The 14,715-nt window shown below is 47.8% G+C and overlaps 2 protein-coding genes across 2 annotated transcripts; one reads left to right on the forward strand and one right to left on the reverse strand.

The window, feature by feature from the left end:
* The first annotated feature begins 1,281 nt into the window (after window positions 1-1,281).
* LOC115315306 lies at window positions 1,282-3,891 on the forward strand. Its single transcript, XM_042288986.1, has 9 exons — window positions 1,282-1,454; window positions 1,515-1,878; window positions 2,175-2,348; window positions 2,435-2,510; window positions 2,613-2,723; window positions 2,812-3,060; window positions 3,118-3,289; window positions 3,482-3,630; window positions 3,710-3,891. The coding sequence occupies exons 1-9, from the start codon at window positions 1,282-1,284 to the stop codon at window positions 3,889-3,891; spliced, it is 1,650 nt and encodes a 549-aa protein (XP_042144920.1).
* Window positions 3,892-8,372: 4,481 nt separating this feature from the next.
* On the reverse strand, window positions 8,373-12,798 carry LOC121835138 (P2X purinoceptor 7-like). The gene is made up of 3 exons (XM_042289103.1): window positions 12,586-12,798; window positions 12,304-12,510; window positions 8,373-8,687 (listed from the first exon to the last, which is right to left on the reverse strand). Exons 1-3 carry the CDS (start codon window positions 12,732-12,734, stop codon window positions 8,534-8,536), a joined length of 510 nt encoding a protein of 169 aa, XP_042145037.1. The 5' UTR covers window positions 12,735-12,798; the 3' UTR covers window positions 8,373-8,533.
* Window positions 12,799-14,715: the final 1,917 nt, after the last annotated feature.

The raw sequence follows: 14,715 nt of genomic DNA on the forward strand, positions 1-14,715 counted from the left end.
TAAGTTAGTTTTCTTTTTTTCGCGGCATAGCTTTTGTGGGGAGTTCCGAAAATCTTAGAAGCCACGTGTTCGGAACAAGTTGCAAGACGAATTGCGCGTGCACGCGAAGCTTATGAGCAGGAGCTGTCCACGTAAAGGGATTTATTTGGACAGTGACCGAACACGGACGTACCGATACCCACGAAAAGTGCAATCGATACGTAATGTATAATAATAAATAATCCCAGTGCCAGTAGTGTCGTCAAGATCAGTTATTTCCTGTTTTATGGAGGGTTAGTCTCAATATTTCGGACCCCGGAAGGTCGCAGCGTAATTTTGTTTTCACAAGCAACAGTAATGTCGTTACTGTGCACACTGTGATCCGTCGGCACCAGATGAAATAGAACAGGAGCGCGTGAGCGTCTTTTCACGGTGGTCTTTGGCGAAATAAGGGTGGGTGGAATATATACGGAGTGCAAGTGCGTCTACTGTTCGCGTATCTCATGCGTTCGTTTACAACCGACGTGTGCCCACGTGCTCTTGTTTGCCATCTGAGATCAACCAGTGGCAGCGCGTACCTGGCTGCTTCGTAAACGTGTGTTTCTTGCGTATTCTCTAAATTGCGCGTTGATTGGCACGTTGTTTATGCGTATTTATGTTTTCCCGGAAGCTCGTACAAACTCTCTCCTACGCGAAAGGCGCATTTTGGTTCACTTGCACGCCGTGTTATGCGCTGCTTTGTTTCTATTCTTTTGGTCCCGATAGTACATGTTGCGCGTTGAAAAATAGAAGGAAATGATTGGGTTACAAAGATGTGGGAAATGCAAGACTATTTTTAATTCAGAAAATTGCCCTCCCCCCCTTACTTTTACTGCTTGCCAAGCTTGTACTATTGCAAACCAAGCTTGTACCATTGCAAACTGTTACGAGTAATGAAAATCATGTATGCAGAACATATCCCAAGAACTAGGCAGATGATGCATAATACCACTGTGTCACCATGAGATTCAATAAATAAATACTCATCTTTCTTCAAACAACTATTCCGCAGGGCAACGACACTGGTGCCACCAGTCGGGTACTAGTACCTTCTAGTAGTCCTGAGCATCAGGACAATGGTGCTGTGGAGCCCGCCACAACAGGTCAAGGTGCTCGTAAGTACTTTCGGAAATCAGCGTGCATATAGAGGTTACAAGTCTGTAATTTCTAATTGTAGCAGCGACAAACACCCTTGCTGTGGTAGCAGCTGCACCACCAGTAGCTGCACCACCAGCAGTTGTACCACCAGCGACAGCCATTGCCATGGAGGAGGCAGTTACACCACCAGTAGCTGCACTACCAGCAGCTGCACCACCAGCGACAGCCATTGCTGTGGAGGAGGCGGTTCCACTAAGTCCGCTAAGCCCTGGAGCCACCAGCATCTCATCGGGATCCGATCTGACATACTCCCCAACTCGTGACGAAGATTTTGAGAGGTAAGCTGTTCTTGTTTACATTCCGTTTCGTTTCTAAATATTTTCTTGATTCTGCTGCAGCGATCAATACACACTAGGCCCACAAGAGGGGGAGCGACAGTTCCTCGTGTTTGAGAGCTGCCTGAGGGAGCTGTTCAGCACCTGCCAGGAGTGTTCAAGGCCCTGCAACACCACAATCACCCCCCTGGGCACACTGATCAAGGTGAAAAGCATCTGCCCCCTGAATCACGAGCGGATATGGGACAGTCAGCCTCTCATGAACGGGAGGGCAGCTGGAAACATCCTGCTGTCCAGCCACCTGCTGTTCTCTGGATCAAATGTCACAAGCACCTTGAGGATGCTGCGCCACATGAACGTGGAGGTCTTCAGCGATCAGACCTTCTACACGTATCAGAAGAGCCTCCTGTTCCCTGCAATCGACGAAGTGAGCAATATTTCAAAGGGTCTTAGTTGCTTTCCGTTTTTTTTTCTTAGTGGTGCTTAAATAGGTAGATCTGAAGGCAGAGAATGGTGAAATCTTAGTTGAAAAATGACTAATGCACTTTAGTTTTGTAAACAAATACTGCAACATAGCCAGGGTTGACTACTAAATATTTATTTACTTGTGTATTTAGGAGGTACTGAAATTACAAATAAGCAAGTTTTATTTTATTGTGCACACATAACCGTAACTTTGTAAGGTTCACCTGGTTTGACAGCAACAATCATTTACATTAACAGGTTTACCTGCAAGAACAACAGCATCTGGTCAGACAGCTGGAGGATCAGGATGTTGACATCACCAGCGATGGCAGATTCGACTCTCCTGGGTTCTCTGCCAAGTTCCTGACCTACACTGCACATGTTAAGCAGATCAACAAGATCCTCCACTCCATCCAAGTCCAGCTAGGAGAGGTAAGAAACCTGATCTGAGCGAAAATATAAACACTGCTTTGCTGGTCGCATAACTCGATTAAAATATGCCACACCTCTGCTTGTAGTCGGAGCGAGCCATGGCAAGTGTCAACATGGAGAAGGAGGGCCTGATCAAGCTGCTGGAATTCTTCAAGGAGAAACGTATGTGCACTCAATCAAGGCTCAGCAGCTACGCAGCAAATTCAGCAACCTGAGCTCACATTTAGTTTTATTATTGCAACTTTCTGGAATTATATGGTGCAGGTATCCATGTAAAATCCTTGGGCACTGACCGCCACCCTGCCATACGAAAACACATGGAGGTGCACGAACCTGGGACCGCCCACTACTTCGACATTTGGCACATCTCCAAAAGTAAGCAATTTTGACAAGTGTGGCATGTAACCTACATTTTCAGGGAAATATGCTGCAGGTTGATCTGAGTTATCTCGTCAAATCTTAGGTGTGAAGAAAAAGCTGAACGCAGCACGAAAACGAGCTGGATGTCAACCGCTAGAAGAGTGGACGCAGGCGACCACCAACCACATGTACTGGTCTGCCATGGCTGCGGGAGGCAACAGGGAGCTGCTCGTCGAGATCTGGCTGAGCATGCAGAACCACGTCATCGACAAGCACACTGGTCACGGGGGCAGCTACACGCGGTGTGTGCACAACGAAATTCTCGAAGCCACAAAAATGTGGATGGATCCCAGTAAGTTATTGCCTTCATAGCCTAGTTTGCTTTTCCTAAACCACATTCTTTCTTCAGACTCCCCGGCCTACAGTCACTACAAGCAGATCACTGGGAACAAGCGCCTCCTGAAGGACCTGGCCCAGATGTCCCCCCACGGCCAGACATTCGCCCTGGAATCCTTCCACAGCGTCCTCATTGACTTCGCTCCCAAGTCCCGGGCATTCACTCCAGAAGGCATGCGTGCAAGGTAATATTATGATTAAGCTGCATTAATGTTTAATCAGTTTGCATATAATCGTTTATCACCTGAACCTACTACGACCTGACTTAGTCCTTTTCCCCAACGACTAGATACTGGTCTCTCAAAGTACAAGAGAAACGGTCGAATGACAATTATTATTGCAAACATCATACCTAATAAAACACCATTTCACTGCAGGACTCGAGTGGCAATCTTGCATTTCAATGAGAACGCTGATCGCTGCCAAGCTGAGACGCAAGAGGGCAAGCCACGCTGGGCGGTGAAAACATCCAAAGCACGCAAGGGCCACCACACAGCTTGTCCCGTCAAGACAGCACCCACCTACAGTAAGTGTGGCATTCATTTTATGGTCGTTGACTTGCTCAATCATTTGATAAAGTGAAAAAAAAGAACCTTCAATTCCAGGCTACGTTCACAAGCTCGTACAGGAGGTGATCGCAATCAATAGTCGATGGCGGTGTCTTGCTACTGCGGCGAAGGCCAGCACAAACATCTTTCCGGCACCCATGACTGCGGCCTTTGCCAGGCCTTCCAAGGAGGAGTTAGTGGAAGCACGGAGGTCCCGCTTCGGCCGTACTCTACAGTAAGGGCACTCTCTAAACTCATGTTTCATTTCCGCAGCCTGAACGAAGTATACCTGCCAGTTAAAATGAGCGTCCTAGTACATCAATGACTCTACTTTCACAGGACTCCCTGAACATCGCCATGCCCTCCATGCAGCCTGCCATCTCATCCTCAAAGCCAGTGGTAAGTGTGGCTGCAACGAAGCGATAACCGGTTTATAAATACGCAACCTTTTCTCTGCAGAAATGCCCCGGACAGTACAAAGTCCACTCATTCGTCCCACAGTCTCGTCATAAAAGCCAGCAGTAAGTGTGGCCGCTGCACGATGCTAGCAGTTCTGTAACTACGCAACCTTTTCTCTACAGAAATGCCCCAGGCAGTACAAAGTCCACTCAATCGTCCCGCAGTCTCGTCATAAAAGCCAGCAGTAAGTGTGGCCGCTGGACGATGCTAGCAGTTCTGTAACTACGCAACCTTTTCTCTACAGAAATGCCCCAGGCAGTACAAAGTCCAGTCATTCGTGCCACAGTCTCGTCATAAAAGCCAGCAGTAAGTGTGGCCGCTGCACGATGCTAGCAGTTCTGTAACTACGCAACCTTTTCTCTACAGAAATGCCCCAGGCAGTACAAAGTCCACTCATTCGTCCCGCAGTCTCGTCATAAAAGCCAGCAGTAAGTGTGGCCGCTGCACGATGCTAGCAGTTCTGTAACTACGCAACCTTTTCTCTGCAGAAATGCCCCAGGCAGTACAAAGTCCACTCAATCGTCCCGCAGTCTCGTCATAAAAGCCAGCAGTAAGTGTGGCCGCTGCACGATGCTAGCAGTTCTGTAACTACGCAACCTTTTCTCTACAGAAATGCCCCAGGCAGTACAAAGTCCACTCATTCGTCCCGCAGTCACGTCATAAAAGCCAGCAGTAAGTGTGGCCGCTGCACGATGTTAGCAGTTCTGTAACTACGCAACCTTTTCTCTACAGAAATGCCCCAGGCAGTACAAAGTCCACTCATTCGTCCCGCAGTCTCGTCATAAAAGCCAGCAGTAAGTGTGGCCGCTGCACGATGCTAGCAGTTCTGTAACTACGCAACCTTTTCTCTACAGAAATGCCCCAGGCAGTACAAAGTCCACTCATTCGTCCCGCAGTCTCGTCATAAAAGCCAGCAGTAAGTGTGGCCGCTGCACGATGCTAGCAGTTCTGTAACTACGCAACCTTTTCTCTACAGAAATGCCCCAGGCAGTACAAAGTCCACTCATTCGTCCCGCAGTCACGTCATAAAAGCCAGCAGTAAGTGTGGCCGCTGCACGATGTTAGCAGTTCTGTAACTACGCAACCTTTTCTCTACAGAAATGCCCCAGGCAGTACAAAGTCCACTCATTCGTCCCGCAGTCTCGTCATAAAAGCCAGCAGTAAGTGTGGCCGCTGCACGATGCTAGCAGTTCTGTAACTACGCAACCTTTTCTCTACAGAAATGCCCCAGGCAGTACAAAGTCCACTCATTCGTCCCGCAGTCTCGTCATAAAAGCCAGCAGTAAGTGTGGCCGCTGCACGATGCTAGCAGTTCTGTAACTACGCAACCTTTTCTCTACAGAAATGCCCCAGGCAGTACAAAGTCCACTCATTCGTCCCGCAGTCTCGTCATAAAAGCCAGCAGTAAGTGTGGCCGCTGCACGATGCTAGCAGTTCTGTAACTACGCAACCTTTTCTCTACAGAAATGCCCCAGGCAGAACAGAGTCCACTCAATCGTCCCGCAGTCTCGTCATGAAAACCAGCAGTAAGTGTGGCCACTGCACGATGCTAGCAGTTCTGTAACTACGCAACCTTTTCTCTACAGAAATGCCCCAGGCAGTACAAAGTCCACTCAATCGTCCCGCAGTCTCGTCATGAAAGCCAGCAGTAAGTGTGGCTGCTGCACGATGCTAGCAGCGCTGTAACCACGCCACCTTTTCTCTACAAAAATGCCCCGGGCAGTAAGTTTGGCTGCAGCAAAGGGTGAACCAGCTTATAAAGAAGCAAGTTTGTTTTACAACACTTGCACCAGGTGAGCACTACAAGGAAAGAATGGCCAATCCTGAAACCACAGACCTGCAGTAAGGATATGTGTTGCTTTGCAATCATTTTTAAGTAGAATTAATACCTATTCCAACAGTTGTGTTTGGATTTCAGGACCACGAGAGATGCAAGCTTTGACGACTGATATCACCTGCCAGTGTGGATGTTAGAGGACAAGGAACACCAGCGAGCAAAGAAAAATATATCAGGAGGCCTCCATTTTTCAATATTTGTTAGCAAGGAGTGAGGCGTAACATTTATTTGAGAAAGTCTGGTCAGTATATTGTCTTCGGTGCAGCTACATTAGGGAAGTAAAGATAATCAGGACCCTATACTTACCAGTGGGCTACCATCTCACGCACTGTTCATAATGTGACCTCGACCGGAGTGTGACATTGACAACCAAGTAGAAGGACAGGGTCTGTCATTGCATGCCAGGAATTTTCAACATTGTCAAAGGAAAAATAGTAGGTTTACTGAAAGTGTAATGTATATTCAGTTGAAGCATACTAATGAACGTGTTCATGGCACGTTTCTTTTTTATAATTGAAGCATCTAATATTCTGGCGTTGACTTTCGATTTCATGTGCAGGCAAGCTGACAGGTTGAAGAGGAGTTACCACGATTACACCACTGCTCGCCTGCGACTTTTTTAATAAATGGGGTTTTCAGCCAGGAGGTAGACTGGCAATGCTGAGTAAAGTTGTGCATAACTCGGATCACTCAGAGTTATTTTTAATGATATCCAAGCAGTACTGCCAGTCTACACCACGGTTTTCCCCCCATCTGAATCATTCTCTTGTTTCACCTTTGTGCGATATCTCTCCTGTGTAGACCGGGAGGTGCACTGCACTCCAGATAGTTATAAATAAATGTTTGGAATAACTTTTCTGTTTCACATGACTCATCAAGTGAAGGTGGAAGCAGATAGAATGTAACCTAAAAATTACCTGTAGGATCCGGTGCATCAGGCATAAAAAATGGATAGAGGGCATTTTCTGCCAATAAAGGAATGGTGAAATCATATTAAAAAAATTGCTTCATGATTGTGCCCTGCAAATAAGCAAGTAGGTCTCGATGTACAGGGTTGTCCACTGTTGGGGTGCACACGGCACTGCGTGGCTGATGCTCGGTGGAGCGCCGCAGTTGTCTGCCTTGTGAATTGGGGCCGATTAGAGATAGCCATTGTCCAAGCCTTTGTTGCGTCGTCTGCTACATGAGCAACCGACGCGGCAATTACTTCGCTATGTGGCAAAGTAATTTTTTCTCGTGCGGGACACTTGCTGTGTGCCGGCTGGTTTACCTTTCTCAGAGGAACAAGTTGTGCAGAGCACTTGCAGATCAAAGTTTCTGAGTATCATGTGACACCAGGGATGTAAGAACAGTGCTTGCTTCGCCTCAGAACATGGCCGCTGTGCCGACACTGTAGCAGATGACGCGGGGGAGGCTTGGCCCCTGGCTCTCCCTGAGCCTGCGCACTAATTGGCCCTAACTTGCAAGGCGCTCACCTGCGGCGCTTCGCGGAGCGCCGGCCACGCAGAGTGGACGACCCTGTACACAACTCATGTTTGTATACCTCCCCAAAGAGAAACTCGCATGACAAAGACATGGCCAATGTGTTTAAAAAAGCAATCGCATTTTATTACCTTCACAACATACATGACGGATTCACATATCTTTAGTGCCTTTCAAAGATCACATGGCACTATTGACACTTTGTCAATCAACGAAGGAATCAATACTTCAACATTTCTAACATCGCCGACAATCTGTCCTATTCCATGAAGCAGAGCTGTAAAAATGCTAATGCTACAACAGTAATCACAACAAGAAAACTCGTAATATGCAGCAAAGCTAACCAAGGGTCCAGTAATGACCCAGGGCTCACCTCAACCATCAGAATCTCCCTTTTCCCAGACACTGGCAACGCCACACAAAGGCAGGCATGGGTGGGTACTAGCCCACGGATTCCTCTTTGTCTGGCCCCTATCCTCTGGCCTGTCCGGCATGGGTGACCCTGGCCGGCATAGCCCAAGAGGGTCATTGGGGCACACAAACCCTTCCACCACAGTAAGGTGGGAATCCGCTTGAGGAGGGGAGGGGGGGGGGGGTGCAGGCAAGTGAAAAAATATCTGCAATGTGGCTATAACTTTTCGTACATTGTTTTTACTGACTTCTGTCTTTGTTTATTTTATTGTTATACTGTTGTGGTCCTGCTATGAAAGTTTGATAATAATTCTTCATTGGTTTTCCTTTTGTTGCGAATAGATCACAGCCCTTCCCTTGGAAGTTTGCACCAAAGAGGAAAAACGAGCAGGGTTCCGGTTTATGTGGTCGGAAGGTGTGGACGCTCAATTCATAGACATTCCGTTGAGCGAGACACTGGTTCCCTGCTCGCTTTTCCTCTTTGGTGCAAACTTCCAAGGGAGGGGCCATGATCTATTTGCAGCAAAGAGAAAACAAATGAATTATGGTCAAACTTTCATAGCAGAACCACAACGGCATAACAATAAAATAAACGAAGACAGAAGTCAGTAAAAACAATGTACGAAACGTTATAGCCACATTGCAGATACGTTTTGACTTACCCTCATATGTTTGAGCCCCCAGAGTGGCTTTCAGTGACTGTACCGAAAGCCAGAATACGAAGTGTCGGGAAACCGGCCCCTGATGGCCTTCACCACACAGGATTGCAGTGGTCGCCTGTTGTGCTGGCCAAGGCGCCGCCACAGCCACAGGACGCACTGCCGGTAGGCGGCGTAGCGGTTGCGCCTGAAAGAATAACCACAATAATTTTCTGTAAGACGCAATATCACAACCTTTTAAAATTGCAGATTCTGGGCTCTACCAGCAGAAACAAAAAAAAAAAGTGCTGCAACGGGCCCTCATGCCTGGGCAGCAACCGATCTAAAATAACCCGGAGCAAGTTCTAGATTGTGTCCATTATTCTTCCCACAAATTCAATTGACAGGTGTGAACATTATATTAGGTTGATAATTGAATCGCAGTAGTGTATACTCCATGTACAAGAAAGTAGCAGCGGTTATGGGGCACAAGTGCAACCATTTTGCGTTGTAGTTCTGCATCGTGTAGTAATGGGCCATAAATCATCACAAAGAACTGTTAGAAAAAGTCAATTCCAACATACCAGATGACCAAAGCCTAACATGCACAACAATATGCATGTCACAAACCCTAAAATATGCGGCAGCACTGTTCATGCTGACTCGATCGAACTACTGCATCTCTTTGTGGCAAATAGATGCAGTAGTTCACGCCAAAGAGACGGGGCATTGCTTTTATCATAATCGCTTGCACGCTATCAATAACGTTTGGATAATTCAGAGAGGGACTTCAATGAAGCTGAAGGAAATTAGCTTTTTTGTTGTTTTTTATCTAGTGTTCAAAGTCTCGACGCACCATTTCGTCTGGAAGCTGCACCTGCCGGAGTGGAATCAAGGGGCAATGATCAAGGGGTACATTCCGCCGTGATCAGCTTTTTTAACGACACAATTGCAAGCCCGTCGCTGCTACCGAGGAGAAAATGGCCATATCAAAACTTCAAAGGCACCCCACGGGGGTCTCGAGTGGCGCAGCAGTCAGAGGCGAAACTTGAGCGCACTACTCCAATGGGTGTGAACGCTGCGTTCAGTAGTGTACCCTGAACGTAGCGTTTATGCATGTTGTGCCAACGTTTGTTGCAAAAGTTACGCCCGTTAGGTCCATAATGTGAACGTAATATTAGTGATAGGACGAATCACCGGAGATTTGGATTCGGACAGATTCATCAGATTCGTCGCTGGTTGCAGACGGCAGTGTGAAAATAGTCGTAAACTTCGCGAATGTGGACAGTTGTGCTTTTCTTAGGTACTGTTACTGCATATAACCAGATTTCGTCTTGCTTATTTCAACATATGGTATGTACTAAACTGTCGTTCTAAACCCTGGCAGGCGCCAAGGTCCAGCTGAGCTGATCGGTGTGGTTGACGTAGGCCTAACCAATGCAGGGTTTCGCTTCCTGTGCGGTTTCGCGGTAATCGGTAAAATGTAGCAAAATGCTGTGTATTATACATAATGTGACGCAACGTACAAGAAATATATACTCAGGCAAGGAAATGTTTAGTCTCCTTCTCTAGAGCTGCGTATGTCTGCACCTATAAGGCGCGAAAACCAGATGAATGTTGCTCGTCACAACTTCGACCGCGTACCGGCACCGGTGGCGAAGAAAAACGTTGCACTGTCGTTTCTCCGTTCTCGTCAGCAATTTTTTTTATACGTGAACTTTATTTGACGAAAAAAAAACACAACACAGGGGTGTCCAACACAACTTCATTGTTTGCAACCAAACACTAACTAAATCGGATAGCATTAACCAGGAGTTTCACATTGTTTCCCGTGTTTCGATAGCAATAGGTGGTATTCACTGAGCCTGCAGGTTCAATTTTGCCAGGGAGCGCCATCTTCGAGGTCGCGGTTTGACTGGCTTGGCTACGCGGTCGTACAATTTTATATCGTTGAAGGAGCTTTCGTTGAACAAGAAAGAAAAAGGTTTATCTCGGGGGCGGGCCATTTTAGTTTTCTTGTTGCCGCCGAGTACCGCGTGTGTAAAGGCTGAACCGCATGTAAGCGAGCGATGAGACGAGACAAGCGACAGCCACGACTGAAGCGACGACGACCCCCTTCGCTGTCGCTCGGTCACTTGCGCGACGAGACAAGCCGCGTGAAAACGACGGGAGCAAGCGACCAAGGCGATCAGCGACGTTTTCTAGAAATCCAAAAACCGAGCGACAACCGACCGTGAGAAATCTCCGTCACTCGTCGCCGCTCGCTAAATCGCTTACATGCGGTTCACGCCTCACTGTCGCTCGTCGCGTAGCTCTGTTTTGGGATATTTAGAAAACTTAGTGCTCATCGCCTTGGTCGTTTGCTCCCGTCGCTTTCATGCGGTTTGCCTCGCGGCAGCGAAGCGGGTCACCGTCGCTTGTCTTGCCGCTCGCCAAATCGCTTACATGCGGTTTTTAAATCGCTAGGGCTAATGAAAAATGCGCCGCATCTTTCATAAGCTGCGCACTCTGTGAGCCGCACGGTATGTCTTTGCACAGGAACGAACACCGAAGGCAGGACGTATGTACGACACAGAGGCGATGGAGCAACGCGGTTACACGGCCGTAGTGCAGCAAATCCGCTAGAGAAAAACAATAAAGAAACTAGCAAAACAAAACAGAGTAATCACACCGTGCTACAAAATCACCAAAGTAGAAAAATCGGTTCTTGCAAGAGCTACCGCCGTGGGCACGGCGTGCGACACGGAGCGCTTCATGGAGCCGAGGGGGCAACGCGGCCGCGGTGAACGAGTCCGATAGCGACAAAAACGAACTAAAACACACAAAAAATACTGCTACGGCGCTTCAAAAGCACCAGAGTATAAGAATAACCCCTAGTTTCGGTTAAAAAGGCTCTTTAAAGTTGTAAAATGCTGCTAAACCACGCTCAAAAGGTCCGGCCATACGACACCCGCGATAGAGAGACCTCGAAGATGGCGACCGTGGTGGGCGATGCCAGCGAACCTAACGAGTGACGTCAAGTGAATGTCACCTATACCTCAGTGGAAACTCGTTGGAGATAATCGAATCGAACATTCTCACTTGTGTGGTTGTGTGCCACTATGGCAGTAATTATGGGCACGAAATGGGTCTGTACCGAAGAGCACCTACGGCATCAATCTCTTACAGCGATGAAAAAATGCGCTTGCATTTCTATGTGTGTGCACCAAGCATGCCTATTGGGTCGTAATTTGAAACTGAAACCAATTTTCCCGTGATGTCTGGCTACCGTTCTCGACAAACATCCACAATAATTTAAACAAAGCGGAACATTTTATTTATTACTGTGATATTATATTACAATATATTTAGTGCACTTTGTAGAATTCAGTGAGTATAATATCACGAAAAGTTGAAACACTCATCAACGTGATTTGACAACCATGGCAACGCTCCGAATGTTTCCAAACTTTTCCAAATCGCTTGGGATTCGTCTACTTTTCCGAATCTTTCCGAACCTTCAGATTCGAATAAAGATCCGTCCCACCACTAGTGATAAGCTAAACTGGAGCTAACCAGATCTCACGAACTTGTTCTGAAGCAAGAGATACTGATGCAGCAATCGAGGTTTTGAACATTTTACTTTCTGATGACCCACAACTTCACAATGAAACACGGCACGAAACGCAAGTAAAACATGCGATGCAACCACTAATGTGACTTCACATTTGAAAAGTAACGTGCGTAACGATCACTGAAACAGATAGTAAAGTAGCTGTCTAACATTCTACTGCTGGCGCCGGTTTGCAAGTTAGCTGAACAGCAAATTACGGCGTTGAACTCACTCGTGCGCTGTTGTGCCCATTCCGTCCTGGCGGTAGTGGCGCATCATGAGGTAGGCGACCTCGAGCACCCCCGGATTCAAGCACACCGTCTCGAAATCCGGGTTGCTTGTTAGGCAGCCAGGTTGCCTCGACGCGGCGGCGGGGTACTCGCGGCAGCAGACGCACTCGTCAGCTGTCGGCATCTGCGCGCAACATCCGCACTGGCACCTTTGAGAAAGAAGATAAGAAGAGAACAAGCGTAAATGACACATACAGCGGTAAAATAAACAGCGTATCACCCACCAGTCGGTGTTGCCGATCCGCCCCGTCTCGTCAAAGGCGCCGTCTTCGTCCTCGGACATGGCCGCCTGCTCGTCCTCAGAGCCCGAACACGACTCCGATGCGCTGCTGTCGTATACATCACACGTCGGAGTAGCGTCGTAGGAAATCATCCCCAGGTCGGCTGTCCGCCGAAGAATGTCAAGCTCTAACGGCGTCAGGTCCTCGAGCGTACAGAACTCCGCCATGATCGAAGCTCGAATGACAAAGAAGTTCGGCCGGAGCGGCTACCTCGGGATCGCTGCGCGACGGAACGTCGTTCAACGCCATTGGCCCGAGATCGTTTTGATATGCGTGCGATGACCAATGAGAGTGGTTTCGTTTTCGGGTGGATCCGAGGTTTGGCGGTCTTCATTTACATTTTTATTAAAGAAATAATCACCGTATGACTATATTTTTTGGTTTTTAGGGATACTTAGGGTGTCTTAATTCAGTTGTCATCATCAAAACACGAACTTAAAAACCGCTTGACTGCCCCTTTAAGAGTGAGTACCAGAATTATAGTGCATGTCAATTTAGATGAAAATAGTTTAATCACTGTACACAAACATTCGCGGCCTGGGGGATCACATGGAAGCATGGCTGCAAGCAGCTTGCTGCAAACAGAAGTCTATATTGCATAGGGTTGCCACCTGTCCGGTTTTTAACCGGCCCGGCCGGTTCTTTAGACAGCAGGCCGGTTGCCGTTCCGTAGGTAAAACAGGCAGTCATTGGCCGGTTTTTTGACAGCCATCGAAGCGCGATTGCTTTTAGCTTATGTTTTTTGGCTTTTTTTAAAGCGACAATTCAAGAACTATGACGATAAATATGTGTCGCCGAAAACAAAAGTATAAATTACGCAAACACCGTGAGGACACGCGATTAGAGAAAGTAAGCGGGCGAGCGCGGCAGGAGAACTCCCTGAGGCAGGGGGAGGAAGGGGGGGAAAGGGGTACGGTCGACACAAAACGAAACGACCTCCGGAAGCGCGGTGGAAAGCTGGAAAGCAGGAAAATGAGTGAAAGCGAGAAGACGCCGGCGTGCAGCTCGGCGACAGGCCCTCCCGATAGCTGAGCCTTCTAGAAGGTGTTGGCTTTATTAACGGTTGTCGGCATTTTGACAAGGACACGCACGGCGCTTCATCCGTCCACTGTGACGGGCAGCGTATGCGCTTTCCCCAAGCTTTCCCCTTCCACTACACATTTTGTAATATTGTTGTTGTTACTCTAGATCCTCGTGGTTTTTTCCTCCCTCTTCGTTCTCCATTTAATTGTTTAAGTGCCAAGACCGGAGAAGCGCGCCGACAAAGGGCTGAGCGTCTCTCGCAGCTGTTGTCACTTTGTTGACTGCCTGTGTCCCCAAAGTAACCTTCCCTTTCCTGCAGACCTCCATAGTTGTTTTTTCTTTTGTTCTCGCTATTCGTCCCCTTCAGAAAGGTTTGCGCGAGCATAAGGGGATATTCAAAGTTAATTGCTTGAGTGCCAAGCCAGACACGCGCCGACGATGTCTAGGAAGGGATGCGCGGATCTCGCAGCTGGGGTCACTTGGTGGCCTGCATGCGTTTAAAAGTGACAGAGAGTGCTGATTCACTGTCTGTGCTACCGTGCACTGCCAGTGGAGCCATCGCAGAGGATCAAAGGAAGACGCCGACATTGTCGTTTTTTCGGCACTTTTTCAGAGCATCGATATGTGCTTCTATGTTCAGGCTTGCTTTCTAATTATTTCCAAATGGCTGCCATAAATTAATTACGTGCCGAGAGACGTGCCTCTCTTTTTCCAATGGGGCGCTAAGCACAGAGGAGGTTTGAGGCGAAACCGAGGGTAAAGCTATCCGTTTTCTGCTATAGTCTATTGGAGACTGGGTCTTGGGGAAGTACCGTGCGCAGCGATGCGATTGGTTTGTACAGAGGCGTTCCCGACGTCATTCACCAAAACTTTCACACTATTTGTCAACCACTTTTTATGCTGTGCCCATAAATACTGGAAGCAAGGTTGCTTCAAGTATACTGATCATTGGAAGAGCGAAAATCCACATCAGTGGTTACGGGCTTCCTTTGCTTGCATCATGAGCACGAATTCTCCGCCTTTGAAACAGCGAAAATTACGTCAGTGCGT

Source organism: Ixodes scapularis, unplaced genomic scaffold, assembly GCF_016920785.2.
Source record: "Ixodes scapularis isolate PalLabHiFi unplaced genomic scaffold, ASM1692078v2 PGA_scaffold11__112_contigs__length_91849675, whole genome shotgun sequence".
In the NCBI taxonomy this organism is placed as follows: Eukaryota; Metazoa; Arthropoda; class Arachnida; order Ixodida; family Ixodidae; genus Ixodes; species Ixodes scapularis.